Genomic DNA, 14,734 nt, shown 5'->3' on the forward strand with positions numbered 1-14,734 from the left:
TTTTTTAGGAGATAAGCATAGGATATAAAAGAATTATTATCTATACTTAGAAAATGTAGTGCTCTCTCATTGACTAAAAGTAAAAAAAAAACAAATCAGATTACTGTTTTCCTATCTATAGTTGCAGAAGTCACTGACAAAGTTGATACGAAATGAGGAAGACTACCCAGATTTTTATAGCTTGGAGAGTAAAGGAATTTCCATTTCAAGTGCTTTTATTTGTGTGCAAATTTAGTTTGCAAAAGTCCAGTACAAATAAAAACTACCAAAAAACCCCACCCCACAAAACACACCCAAAGACCCTAAAGCAAAAAACAAACACTGACATGAACCAATCACACATGGTATTCATGTGCTGTGCTCTTTTATAATCACTGGATAGTTTCTAAGATCATTCCAAGTCACATGAAACCACACTTTGTGAAACTTGAAGTTTTAGGTGACTTTGCAAGTTTTTCTTTAAAAGACCGTTACATCATAATAGGCAGCCCTGGGAAGCCACAGATACAAAGGTATCAAAATAGAATTGATAATTAATGGCCTCAAGCCCATTTCTTCAAAACCATTTGAAAACACAAACGTATGTTTAAACACTGTTTACAAAGGCCTCGAAGAAGTAATTTCCTCTTCGTTTATCAGAGAAACGTTGGTAGATTCAAAGGCTGAGGCAATGGACTTCCTCTGAGAGGTTAATGTCAGTTTTTACAAAAGCAGAATTGGAAATTCAGACCTAAAGGGGTTCAGAGCGTGCCACCCCCAAAATATAATGGCATAAGGATCATTCGGAGCTGAAAGCAAATGAGAAAAATCAAACACAGGGTGAGCTCTCTGCCCTCCCGCTACCTGCCTGAAAACAGAACACAAATTCCCCTTGTGAATTCCCTACCAGGAAGGAGGTAACAACGTCTTCACTGGAGGCAAGATGGCACCGGGAAGAGTCTACACAAACAAACCTTACTAAATGACCATTATCTTCCATTAGTTCCCCCCACCCCGCCACACACACACACACACACACACACACACGCTAATTTACCTTCCCAGAGTTTGCTGCCACTAAAAGCCTAAAGCCCTTTTCCTTTGTCTTGTTACTTCTCTACAAACATGCTATTTTTTCTTAAAATGCTATATAAGCCCAAGTTGTAACCATCCCTTTGAGTTACGCATTACCAAATTTCTCCTGCGGGTATGCGTGCTGCACATATAAACTACTTTTCTCTTGTTAATCTGTCTTTTGTCAGTCTAGTTTTCGTGGTCCCAGCTACAGGATTTTTTCCCCTCCCCTACAGACCTAACCCCTGATAACATGAAGACTCCCTAACATCAGGAACCTAATGTCATAGTTTATAAACCCTGGAGAACTTGTGTGACGGAAAAAAATACATGACTCCTTCGACTGAGCAAGAAGACTGGAAATAAAATTCTAACTGTGGGATTAGTCGCAGGGTAATTTTCAGGGTTCACGGGACACCTGTAAAGTGAGAAGAGAAAAGAGAGGGGAAAATAACAAAGCTCTTGTTCCCCAATGTTAGAGCTTGAAGACACTATTCATTTAGTTCCACATCTCCAGGACTGTATTTCTCAGAAGTCAATACTGAAGCGGTCTTGGACAGGGAATTGGAAGGAAGAAAATCCGGCAGCAGTTCAAGTTTGACTATTTATGGTGTGTCACTGGGGCGAGTCATGGCGCCTCTGTGGATGTTTCCTCAACTGTGAAGTGTATAGAATAACTTTCTTTTCTTAAAGGTGACAAAAGGATCAAGTGAGAGCCTATGGATGAGTAGTTCTCAACTCTGACTGCATCTTAAAATAACTTGAGGAATTAAAACCAAAATGTTGATGCCTGGGCTGCATCCCATAGATCCAGATGTAATTGTCCCAGGGTGTGTCCTCAGCACTGTGGGTTTTCAAAGCTCCCCAGATCCTGCTAATATGCAGCCAGTGCTGGGAACTACAGGCCTATTGCAGAAGCAGCACTTCTCCAATGACCTCGGACAGGATCACCTGGGGATCCTGCCAAAATGCAGATGCAGATTCAGAAGCATGGGACCGGAGAGTCTGCATTTCTCACGGGCACCTAGGTTATGTCTGAGTACAGCAAAGTACTAAGTAGCCACTAAGCATGATGCAAACAGGCGTCCACTCTCTCTCCCCAAACTATCAACTTTTAGTGACAGTGGTGTGAGCTTCAGCAAACAACCTTCCTTCCTTCTTCGTAGGATAGTTTTGCAAATAGTATGTATAACTCACTACTATATATAAAATAGATAAACAACAAGGACCTACTGTATAGCACTGGAAACTATACTATCTTGTAAAAACCTATAATGGAAAAGAATCTGAAAAAGAATATACATATGTTTCCATTATAGGTTATTTTATATATATATACAAATTAACTATATCTCAATTTAAAAAAAAGGATAGCGTGTACAAGATTTTAAAAACAAGCATAAAAGGGTGGTATGAATAAAAGGGATCACTCCAGTTATCTGTTAAGAGAACATTTATTACAATTACAAGCACTCCCACTTGCTATGGTACCACTGCTCCCCACATTCATTGCAGATTACGTAGGTCATCATTTCTTCATCTGGGTTGGAATTCTGCACCCAACTTGGAAGGAAGAGTGCCCCTCTGGCGATGACGGTGACCTGGCAATTGAATTTCTCGCAGCGTTGGCACTTTATTTTCTTGGTCGGCGTGCCCTCCACCACTTGGGGCAGGTAATGTTCCCGTATGCCAGATTCCGTGTAGGAGGCTCTCAACTGCTTCAGTTCGTGGCTAGCCATTTCCAAGGCGGTCATTTCGGCAAATTCCCTTGGAGACATGGTCCCAGAGAGCAAGTTTTGCTGTAAGTGAGACGTGTGGGGGGTTTTCAGATTGGCGACTTTGCTTCGGATGCAAGTTTTATATTTTTTGAGGTTCTTGGAGTGAAGGGTAAAAATGTGCTCTTCGATTTCTCGTGCAAACTTGTGCCACAGATCGGCTCTGGGCTGCTCTGTGCAAGGACCAGCTAGAGCTTCATATAGCAGCTCTGTGCATTTGGCTCTCACGGGCGCTGCAGGATCTGGCTGCCCACTCGCTCTCTCGTCGGGGGATTGAGGGTCACCGGCCCTGAGATGCGCTGCCTTAGGCTCCGCTCCACCAGGGCTATTTTCTGGCACGATCCTTTCAACAGCTCCTGCAACATCTTGGGATGAGTGCAGAGAATGACAGCGGGAGCTGCCCGGTATCTCATCCTGATTTGGGTCAGGAGAAAGTCCTTGATTTTCTTCTTTATTTCCACCTGGAGGAAATGGTTTAGGGCTGCCCCGTGGCTTGCAGTGAGTATCCTTATACAGAGCTTTCCATTCTGACAGCAAACGCTTGGCTTTCTTTTTCAAAGCCGCCGTGGGGCAGTTTTTGAGGACTCTGTACACAGCCCTGACCACATCCGTCTCCTGGAGATGCTCCGGAGTCACACGCAGAGTTTCTAGCTCAGTAAGGTGGTTGCCGAGATCCTCAAAATTCCTTTTAGACATCAGTTGCTCAATAAGGGAAGCTCTGGCAGCTATCTGCTTCTTGTCAGACATCTTGTTACGGCTGCAAAGAAAAAAGAGGTTTCCGTTTTCTCAAGCTTGCGTTTGCCAGGCGCAGCTTCCTGATAGGAGCACAGCGCTCTCTGCCAGTTACCTATGCAGAGAAAGAGTCTGTAATAAAAATGGGTGCAATGTATTAGAAAATGCAATCTGCAATGTAGTATGGTTTAGCCTCAAAAGTTTGATTCTCAGTAGTTAAAAAAAATATATATATATATATATATCCCTGTAAACAGCTTTTGCGTTAACAATTGCTTGATAGAAGCATGCTGAAAGATCTGCTATAACTTTCCCATCCCTAATTTTACAAATGAATGATCTTTCCAAATCAAGATTAGTCAACTCCTTTTTGTGGAATTTGGTGGTTATGCTGGGGATGAAAACATGCCAGTGTCAGCGTCAATGGGGGAAGGCTCAGGAGGCCGGACTATTTTCCCTCGTGTTCAGCTATTTCACCGAAGTCCTTGCTGATTTTACAGTCTTGAAGTAGTACTTTTCTGAATATAAAAGCATGAGAAACAGGGCCAAAAGTGGATGCTGTTTAGAAGTCCCAAGGAATCTAAAGAAATGATGAAGCGGCACAGGTTGGGAGGCAGCTGGATCCAGGTCAGATGGGCCCCAAAGTCAACAGGCCACACTGTGCTGACATCTGACTCTTCTGAACAACGGGGGGATTTATGACTTTGGACTAACAGGTCCCTAGGCCAGAGTTTGGGCCCATTAACTTTTCTCTTCTTTTTAACTTTTAGGTGTAAAAAGTTGCTTAATGGTTATGTCTGTGTGAATCTCATCCTGGGGAGGCGAATGTTCACTTTATCTAACCAGTCTCTTCTTCCATCCACATAATGCACATAACCTTGCCTACCAAATACCCTTGGATCTATATCTGCCCATTTGGTCTAACCGTGAACATAAGCATCTTGATGGCAGGGATACTGTCTTTTCAACACTCCACGGACTCTCATTTTATAGCACGTGATATTAAATAAACTATCACCGATCACACGCAGGCTAACAACGCTGAAGCGATTACAGGGAGAGTTAATGCAGTCTTCCTAGACACCATCTGACAAGGGCTGTAAAACGTAAGGTCCTTGCAGTCAGCAATTCTACTTTTATAAATTTACTTTAAGGAAATAAGAGATGTGGAAGCTGTTTTTGTAAGAATTTCCTGCAAACTTAGAAGAAACTATGAGGTCCCAAATGGTTAGACTTGCACATGAATGTTCACGGCAGCATTCTTTGTAACAGACAAAAAGTGGAAACAACCCAAATGTCTATCAACTGAGGAATGGATAAACAAAACATAGTATATCCATACAATGGGATGTTACTTGTCAATAAAAGGAAACTCTGATACAGACTACACATGGATGAGCCTTCAAAGCTCTATGTTAAATCAAAGACACAGAAGACCACGTATTGTACGATTTCATTTACATGAAATGTCTGGAATAGGCAAATCTGTAGAGACAGAAAGTAAATTAGTGGTAGACCAGGGCTGGGATGGAAGGAAGGGGGAGGGAACCAGTGGGGTGGAATGAAGAGTGAGTGGCAAAAAAAAAAAGTCATGAAGAACCTAGGGGTAAGACGGGAATAAAGACGCAGACCTACTAGAGAATGGACTTGAGGATATGGGGAGGGGGAAGGGTAAGCTGTGACAAAGTGAGAGAGTGGCATGGACATACATACATACACTACCAAACGTAAAATAGATAGCTAGTGGGAAGCAGCCACATAGCACAGGGAGATCAGCTCGGTGCTTTGTGACCACCTAGAGCGGTGGGATAGGGAGGGTGGGAGGGAGGGAGACGCAAGAGGGAAGAGATATGGGAACATATGTGTATGTATAACTGATTCACTTTGTTATAAAGCAGAAACTAGCACACCATTGTAAAGCAATTATAATCTACTAAAGATGTTAAAAAAAAAGTGAGTGGCTACTAATGGGTGCAGAGTTTTTCTTGGGGGAGGTGCACAATCTTCTCTCAAGTTGACTGTGGTGATGGGTGCACAGTTGTGAATAAGCTAAAAACCACTGAATCGTACACTTTAAGTAGGTGAACTGTACAGTACATAAACTATATCTGAACAAAGCTGTTATTTAAAAACAGCATCTAGGGACTTCCCTGGTGGTCCATCAGTTGGGACTCCACGCTTCCACTGCAGGGACCACGGGTTCCATTGCTGGTCGGGAAACTAGGATCCCACATGTTGCACGGTAAAAAAAAAAAAAAAAAAAGTTTTAATAATAAAAATTAAGAAACAGCATCTAGGGAATTCCTTGGCGATCCAGTGATTAGGACTCCGTGTTCTCACTGCTGAGGGCCCAGGTTCAATCCCTGGTCAGGGAACTGAGATCCCACAAGCCATGTGAGGCAGCCAAAAAAAAAAAAAAGTTTTTTTAATTAAAAATAAATAAAAAGAAACACAACATCTAGAGTCTGATCCAAATTTTATTTAAAAATCACATGTGATGAGAAAAGGCCAAAAATAGATACAAAAAATTTCAGACAGAGGCATTTTCTGAATGGCAAGATTTTACGTGATTTTCCTTTGTTCTTTTACTCTTTCCTGAATTTCCTCTAATGTGTATGTATTGTTTTCCTACTCAGAAAAGTGATTAGTCTAGTTCAATTTCATGATAAACCCTATACATTTAAGATATGTGGCCACTGGAAAACGGCATGGTAAATGGCTCATTCCACTTCACCGTCCTCAGAGATCAGGGCACCACAAAGCAGCCGCCTCACCCCACCCGTGGCTCTGCATTCAGGTCAGCCCTCACGATTTCCTCACAAGTCCACTGCTGCATCGAAACCAGTTCCATCTTCCCTCAAGCTCTACCCCAAATGTGAACAGTTAAGTGCCCAGGACTACAACTCTGAGGTTCCTACTGGTTTTCCCCACTGCACAGCTCAGATGACCAAGATTCTGGGTCTTGCATTTTTACCGCCTGGGCAGTCTTTTTTTTCTCTATTTCTTTTTTAAAGTCAGTTAGCAATAACTCAATGGGCCACTGATTCTGGATCTTAAGTGGCATTTTCTAATTATCGAGAATTGGTACTTCAAGATCATTGTTTTTCCTTTTTGAATTCCACTTTCTTTTTTTGAATGATCAGAATGAAGATGTATTGATTTACTTATTTTTTTTATAAATAAAGTTTTATAGCCCTGCCCGTTTACTTACGTAGTTTTTAAAAAAATTTTATTGAAGTATAGTTGATTTACAATGTTGTGTTAATTTCTGCTGTACAGCAAAGTGATTCAGCTATACGTATATATTCTTTTTCATATTCTTTTCCATTATGGTTTATCATGGGATACTGAATATCGTTCCCTGTGCTCTACTGTAGGACCCTGTTGTTTATCCATTCTATATATGATAGTTTGCATCTGCTAACCCCAAACTCCCAATTCATCCCTCCCCGATCGCCCCTCCCCCTTGGCAACCATGAGTCTGTTCTCTATGTGAGTCTGTTTCTGTTTTGTAGATATGTTCATTTGTGTCATATTTTAGATCCCACATATAAGTGACATCATATGGTGTTTGTCTTTGTCTGACTTACTTCAGTTAGTATGATAATCTCTAGGTCCATCCATGGTGCTGCAAATGGCATTATTTCATTGAATTCCACTTTTAAAGACTGAAAACAGTAAAAGAGGTCTTTCTAAGAATCAAAGACTCAGTAAACAAAGAACAGGCAAGACAGCACAGAAAAATTAAAAACACACATCCTCGATTGCTGAATACTGCTCTCAGCATTGTCTGCCTGAGATTTTGGGATCTGGAGGAAGTCAAGCAGGGGCGTCACAATGATAAGGTCTCAAGCAGCTCAATAAACTTGAGCCCTCCCCCCAGCTGTGGGAAAGTTTCCTAACAAGTATTCAACGTACCCGCGTCTATACTCATTCTATATGCATCACTACCAAAGAAAGAAAGCAAGATTGAAGTTGGCTGGATGTCAGCAAGGTGGTTAATAAGAGACCAGTCTAGAGTGCCCACAACGAGGTTAGGCAATATTTAACTCAGGTCGAATTTCTCAATGAAGGGTCAGAGCTTCAAGGAGATTCTGAAGGGGAATTTAATTGTGGCTTCAGGGCTTCAGGGCGATGGGAGCACTGTTTGTCTTAATAGTAAAACTTTTTCTTTACTCATGGAAATCTACAGAAGTTAATGGATTCATATATTAGCACTCTGCTCTGCATTTCATATGTCCTTTTTTTAAAAAAAATAAATTTACTTATTTATTTTTGACCGTGTTGGGTCTTCGTTGCTGCGCGCGGGCTTTCTCTAGTTGCGGCGAGCGGGGGCTACACTTCGTTGTGGTGTGCAGGCTTCTCATTGCGGTGGCTTCTCTTGTTGTGGAGCACATGCTCTAGGCACACAGGCTACAGTAGTTGTGGCTCGCGGGCTCTAGAGCACAGGCTGAGTAGCTGTGGTGCACGGGCTTAGTTACTCAGCAGCCTGTGGGATCTTCCCGAACCAGGGCTCAAACCCATGTCCCTTGCATTGGCAGGCGGATTCTTAACCACTGCACCACCAGGGAAGCCCCTTCATATGTCCTTTTATTTACTGTTCCTCCATATTTTTTTGTTTTGAATTGTGGTAAAATACACATACCATATAATTTACCATCTTAACCATTTTTACAAGGACATTTCATTAAGTACATTCACACTGTTGTGCAACCAACTTTCAGAACGCTAGTTGTCTTGCAAAACAAACTTTGCACCCATTAAACAACAACTCTCCATTTCTTTCTCCCCTGCAGCCCCCGGCAACCACCATTCTACTGTCTGTCTCTATGAATCTGACTACTTTAGATGCCTTATATAAGTGGAATCATACAGTATTTGCCTTCTTGTGTTGGGCTTATTTCACACAGCATAATGTCCTGAAGGGTCATCCATGTCGGAGCATGTGTCAGAATTTCCTTCCTTTTCAAGGCTGAATAATATTCCATTGTATGGACAGAGCATATTTTGTTTATCCATCCATCCACTGATGGACATTTAGACTGCTTCTACCTTTTGTGAATAATGTTGCTATGAACATGAATGTATAAATATCTCTTTGAGACCCTACTTTTAATTCTTTTGGGTATATACCCAAAAGTGGGATTGCTGGATCAATATGGTCATTCTATTTTTAATTTTTTGAGGAACCACCATACTGTTTCCCATTCTCCTCCATATTTTTAACAGCATTTAAATGCTGTCCAACTTTCTATTCTCCCTGTGGGACAGTCACGTAGATATAAAGCAATTTATTGCCCTAGGAGGCTATAGTGTGGAAGCACCTGGGATATAAAATTTTGAGAACTGCCACAAAAAGACAAAGTAGGCTGTGTGTCCAGTTTAGAGTTCTACACAGTTCATTCAATAAATATCTATTATGTATCTCATACACGATAAATGCTGAGCCTAATGAGCTACCCTCTGCCTTGAAGGAGCTGACAGCCCAGCGGAAGGAACACAGACAAGAAGCTGGCCAATTACAAGGACAGACACTGCTGCTAAGGGACACATGTAGGAGGAATACAGAAAGCAAACCTGGGCTTCCCATCATCTGGCCGGCTCCAATTACTTCTTCGCTGCTTTCACTCTGATTCAGGACATTTTGTTAGAGGGATCATCCTCCAGTACAGATCTCAGCAAGAGATTCCCCCATTTGTCTGCTTAAAGCCCTTCAGAGGTTCCCCTCTGCTCTCAGGATGGAGCCCACGGTCCCTGGCCAGGTGATGAAAAGCCCCCTTCCAGCTTCCAGTGTGATCGCGCTGCATCGCTGACAGACACTGCCTACCTCCCAGCTCGATGCCTTTGCCCCATTAGCTCCCTGAGCCTGCCTGCCTGTCTCTCACCAGGAGTGGGTCTCACTCCTGACTGCCAATCTGAATCATCTGGAGAAATTAAACAGCAAAAGCAAAAACAATGCCAGGGCCTCACCCCAGACAGAATGAATTAGAATCTCTGAGGGCAGGCCTGGGTATTTTGCAGCTCTCCAGGTGACTGTGATCTAAACCAGAGCTGCCACCACTGCCCTGTACACACAGGCACAACCCCCCTCCCGCAGCAAGACCAACCCAGCTCTGCTGCCATCAGCCGGAAGGCAGCTCCCATCCTGCCCCCACACTGAACGCGCACAACCTCTCTGACTTTGCATTTTGCTAGAGGAGCCTCATTAAATTAGGAAATGTTAAAAACGCTTGCTGTGCACAACTCACCTGAGAACATTCTCTACAAACCACAACTGGTGACTGCAATGTTTTAAGTGTCACGATGCACCCAGAGTCCTGAACAGCCATTCCCGCACTTACCTTCTAACAGCAGAATACAGTGCACATCGAGCAACTCTGTGTGCCGTATACACTCATGTCATCTCCATCCTCACAAAACCCCCGACACAGGTATAGCACTTAGCTCCATCTTACAGATGATGAAACCTATTAAGAACATCAAATATTTGCACACTGGTTTTTTTTTCATGGTGCATATCACACGAAAAAGTTTTTTTTATTGTGTGCCTTCCCTACAAGACCACAGAAGAACGACGTCTGTTTCATTCACTGCTACACACCTGACAAACACCTGGTCAGGGCTTACTATTACTCAACAAATACTTTCTCCTCTCTGCTTGCAAGCATCATCCTTTTCACCACGGACAAGCTTGCTTGTACCCACTTGCGTCTAACTAAGCCCAGTGCCCCTCAGCTTCTTCCACGGGAGCCCAACCTCATCTCAATTCTAGTTCAGAAAATCATTTTAAAATATTCTAGTTCAAAAAAAGAAAACAGAAGCATGGTGCCTCCTGTGGGCTAATCAGGTGGGCTCCAGGAGTCAGGCCATTTGGGGATAAGGAGGGTCTAGAAGGTACAGTTCCCAGAAGTAGGGGGTGTCAAGTATGTGTGGGGGGGAGGGGAATCCAACATCCCAGAATTAATATGAGAATTAAACGAGAAAGTCCTTATAAAGTCCTTAGAACTATGTCCCACACTAAGCCTAACTGACAATTACACAGGACTACAATGAAAAGGTTTCCTTGTATCTACCATACCGGGCATTGTTCTAGAGCAGGGTGTCGGCAAACTTTTTCTATAAAAGGCCAGATAGTAAATACTTTGGCCTTTGCAGGCCATGCAGCCTCTGTATGGACTACTCAACTCTGCTGTTTTTGTAGCAGGAACAGCAGCCACAGACAATACAGAAATGAATGGATATGGCTTCGCTCCCATAGATCTCTTTTGCAAAGACAGGAAGGCTGGATTTGGCTGCAGGCCATAGTCTGCTGACCCCTTTCTAGGGCAGTGCTGTCCAATAGCAATATAATGCAAGCCAAAAGAATAATGTAAAATTTCTAGTGGCCACGTAAAAAACATAATACATTTTATTTAACCCAGTGTATCCCAAATATTGCTGTTTCAACACGTTGATGGATATAAAAAAACTGGGATAGTTTACATTGTCTTCTTCATACTAATTCTCCAAAATTCGCTGTTTTACACTTAAGGCACATCTCAATTCGGACTAGGCACGTTTCAGGTACTCAACAGCCTTATGTAGCTAGCGGCTACCATATTGGACAACACAGTTCTAGAGCATATGCTAGTACAGATAATGCTGAGATACACACCTATACCCCTAGCTTCCTGATACATATTAAAAACAGTTTATACAGTGCCAACAACAGTAGGCCCTGAATATCTGTTGACTGAATGCATACAAAACCTTGTAAATATTAACTGACATAACGGATATATGGACAAAGTGCACACATCCGCCCTAAAACCTGATGAAAGATCAAAGAGAAATTTCCAAAAGCTGGTAACAAATCAGCAATAACCTAGATCTGTTTAGATCTTTAGATCTAAGATCTAAAGAGAAAATTTTAATTTCTAGCCGTAACCCACATACATCTCTCCGGCTACACAGGGAGCCCCTTCCTCTGTGGAGAGGAATGATGCCAAATGTTGGTAGGGGCGTCGCAGTTTCTGAAGTCACGCAGTACTGCTCTAGGGCCCTTTCGCCTTACGACGACCCCTAGCAAAGGTGCAGCGAGGGGAAGGGACCTGCACAAGGGCCCACTCTGGCCCGGGTTCGGATACCAGTGGGTGGGGTGGAGCGACAAGCAAAGCCTGCTGCAAGCCGTCCAAGGGTGACAGCCTGGCACCCAGCACACAGGCAGCGGCGGCCCCGAAGGAGTGGCCCACCCGGGAGATCTCGGCTGGAGGAGAGGTGAGGGCGAGGGCACGTTCCGGTCTACCGGCCCTGGGCACACCGAGAACCTCCCCAAGCAGGGGTGGGCTTCCACTGGGAACAAGGACTCGCCCGACTGCAGTGACAGACACGCCGGCGAACACAGAGAATAGCTCACCGAGAAGCACAGGCGAAGCCCGGGAGGCCTCGGCGTCCAGATAGAACTTCCAGTCCCAGGGCGGGACCACGAAAGCTCAACCAATCCAAGCCCGCAAGCTAGAGAACACTGCCCGGGACCCAGCGCATGCGTGCTAGGGAAATGGCGCCTGCGCAGAGCGATCGGCGGCCCAGTGGGCCGGGCCGGGGGCCGGGCCGGGGGCCGGGCCCGGGGCCAGCCCCCAACCCACCCCCCCAACCCCCCCCACCCCATCCCCGCCACACACCCCCATCCCCGCAGCTCCCAGTCTGGGGTCCTGTGGTCTGGGGCCGACGGTCCGCACCGGGCCCTGAATTGAAAGAAGCTAGCCCTACTATTGCTTTTGAGCATCGAAGTGTGTTAACTACTCTGCCACCTACCCTTTCTGCTTCCAGTCAAGACAGCGCTCAACTAAATGTTGACAAAACTTTGGACAAAACTGTGAATTATCTATTTACTTAACGCAGTAATTAATTCAGCAAGTACCTACTGCACCTTTGGCATGCATCAGCTGATATGAAAGTAGAAAACATTCATTAAGCAGCCTTGTGCATCCTGCACTTCCCACCTGTACACATTCTTTACCGGCAAGGGTCCAATAAAGACAAAGTGTTGGTAGAACTAGAGAAAGTGGCAGCCTTCTTTGCTGACCCCATACTGGAGGGTAACTTGGGGGAAGGTTAAAGGAAGCAGGGTTTTGCTCTGGATTGGATGCTGTCAGGAAGCAGGGTGATTCTATGACTGAGCAATGTAATAAACCTTACCTAGAAGTAGGGAAGACAGGACCAAGACTAAAGCTGTAATTAGTAAAGCAGCAGCAGCGACTCCATTTTAAAAACTGTTGAAACATTGCAAGTTTATCCTGGATGTAACCTCAGAGACTAGTTTCAAAAGGCTATTGCTACAAAATTGCTTCTATCACAAGATCAAAGTGAGACACCTATTAGTCTACTTTATTGAACAGGCCGGGCTCTGTAGGGTGTAAGAAAGAAGAAACTTTTAATTTTTTCTCACCATTGCCTTGAAACAAGCTCTGTTGGTTCTCTCCTGCCCCTCGGCTGCTCTAGGGCTGGAGCTTGAGGCTTGAGCAAATCCCACAGCTTTTCTTTTCTTTTTCCTTCCAGTTTTACTGAGATATAATTGACATACAGCACTGGATAAGTTTAAGATGCAAAGCATAATGATTTGACTTACATCATGAAATGATTACCACAATAAGTTTAGTGAACATCTCATATAAATACAAAATAAAAGAATAAAAATGTTTTCCTTGCGATGAGAACTCTCAGGATTTACTCTTAACAACTTTCGTATTTAACATACAGCGGTTGTTAATTATCTTTATAATATTGTACATTACTTATTTATCTTATAACTGGAAGTTTGTATCTTTTGACTACCTTCATCCAGTTCCCCTTCCCCTGCCTCTGCACAGCTTTCCCAGTCACTTTCAGGTATAAAGAAACAATCTTATTTTTATGTTGTTAAATCCATTCTAATCTAATATCAGAACTTCTATTACTCAACCAATTCAAAGTGCTGACCCTCGCTCAGCTCAGGTGTGATCTGTAACTCTGTGGCCCAGCAAAGGGAAAGACACGTGGATTAATTTCTTCACTCTCCTTACTGTACCCTGTCTCTGCTTCCTGCGCTATTTTCTGGTCTCCCGAGGGTGAGGGCAGGAGGAGGAAGGAGTGGTAAAAAGGTCTTATTTGATTAGTATTGTGAATTGAATGGTCCCCCCATCCCCCAAGATAGATACGTCGCTTCCTAACCCTGGAACCTGTGAATGTGACCTTATTCAAAAAAAGGGTCTTTGTAGGTATAATTAAGTTAAAGATCTTGAGTAAGATCATCCCGGATTACCTGGGTGGGCCCTAAACCCGATGACAAGTGTCCTTAGAAGAGACAGAAGAGGAGAAGACAGAGACAGAGGAGAAGCCACGTAAAGATTAAGGTGGACATCGGGGTGATGCAGCCACAAGCCAAGGGACTCCTAGAGACACCAGAAGCTGGAAGAAGCAAGGACGCATTCTCCCCAGAGCTTTTGGGAGGAGCATGGTCCTGCCAACACTTTGAGGTTGAACCTGTGGCTCCAGAACTGTGAGAGAATACATTTCTGTTGTTTTAAGCCACCCAGTATTTTATGGCAGCCACAGGAAACGAATTCAGTTAATGATGTTGCTACCTAGTATTGGAGTTCTCTGTGTGCTGATATCCAAAGGCTGCCTCTTTTGTTCTTTTTGTGCGCTCACTTTGGGGATATTTTGGAGACCCCCCCCTTGCTGGGAGGCCCCTTCTTACCCATTTTCTGGTTCAGATGATACAGTGGTTGACCATCAGCTCCTGCATTTGGTGGCATGTCCCCCCAGCCTTTTTCTGTTGGGTCAGCTCACCTGCAGACAGGCCTCTTGGGCGAGGTCCTTCCAGAACAACCCAGCTACTTGCTTCATGTGCACTTAGCCCTTGGCAAAGTCCCAGCAGCTCTGCCCCAACCAAGCCCTGGAGGCAGAGGCCGCGCCCTCTGCAGTCATACTAGACTTCAGCAGTCCCAGCTGGCTCAACTGTTGAGTTTTTTGGGCGAGTCATGCACCACTTCTTGTCCCTTTCAATTCAATTCGGGAGCACCTGTCAATTTCTCTGAGCGGTTCTCTCAAGTTCCCCTCCACTTGCTGGGAAGGTGGGAGGAAGCTTCTAGAATTCTAAAGGCCATCTTCCAATTTTGCCTTCTCCTGTACATCAGCTGAAAAGGGGTGACAGG

The 14,734-nt window shown here is 44.0% G+C and overlaps 2 protein-coding genes across 6 annotated transcripts in view; both read right to left on the bottom strand.

Moving 5' to 3' along the window:
* Window positions 1-10,027, bottom strand: part of RAB9A (RAB9A, member RAS oncogene family) — a 53,274-nt gene extending 43,247 nt beyond the window's left edge. For 2 of the 3 annotated variants that reach the window (XM_067724137.1, XM_067724130.1), the window contains exon 1: window positions 9,902-10,027. The gene's annotated coding sequence lies outside the window, so the exon portion shown is untranslated. The remainder of the gene's footprint in view (window positions 1-9,901) is intronic. The other variant, XM_067724131.1, reaches the window with a different exon arrangement.
* Window positions 2,495-10,027, bottom strand: TCEANC (transcription elongation factor A N-terminal and central domain containing). Of its 3 annotated transcripts, none has more exons than XM_067724126.1 (2): window positions 9,902-10,027; window positions 2,495-3,585 (listed from the first exon to the last, which is right to left on the bottom strand). In XM_067724126.1, exon 2 carries the CDS (start codon window positions 3,573-3,575, stop codon window positions 2,517-2,519), a length of 1,059 nt encoding a protein of 352 aa, XP_067580227.1. In that variant the 5' UTR covers window positions 3,576-3,585; window positions 9,902-10,027; the 3' UTR covers window positions 2,495-2,516. The 3 variants fall into 3 exon arrangements, with proteins under 3 accessions (XP_067580227.1, XP_067580224.1, XP_067580225.1); XM_067724123.1 differs by having other exon boundaries at window positions 2,495-3,692; XM_067724124.1 differs by having other exon boundaries at window positions 2,495-3,675; window positions 9,902-10,015.
* Window positions 10,028-14,734: the final 4,707 nt, after the last annotated feature.

This window comes from Pseudorca crassidens, chromosome X (assembly GCF_039906515.1).
Source record: "Pseudorca crassidens isolate mPseCra1 chromosome X, mPseCra1.hap1, whole genome shotgun sequence".
NCBI classification, from domain to species: Eukaryota; Metazoa; Chordata; class Mammalia; order Artiodactyla; family Delphinidae; genus Pseudorca; species Pseudorca crassidens.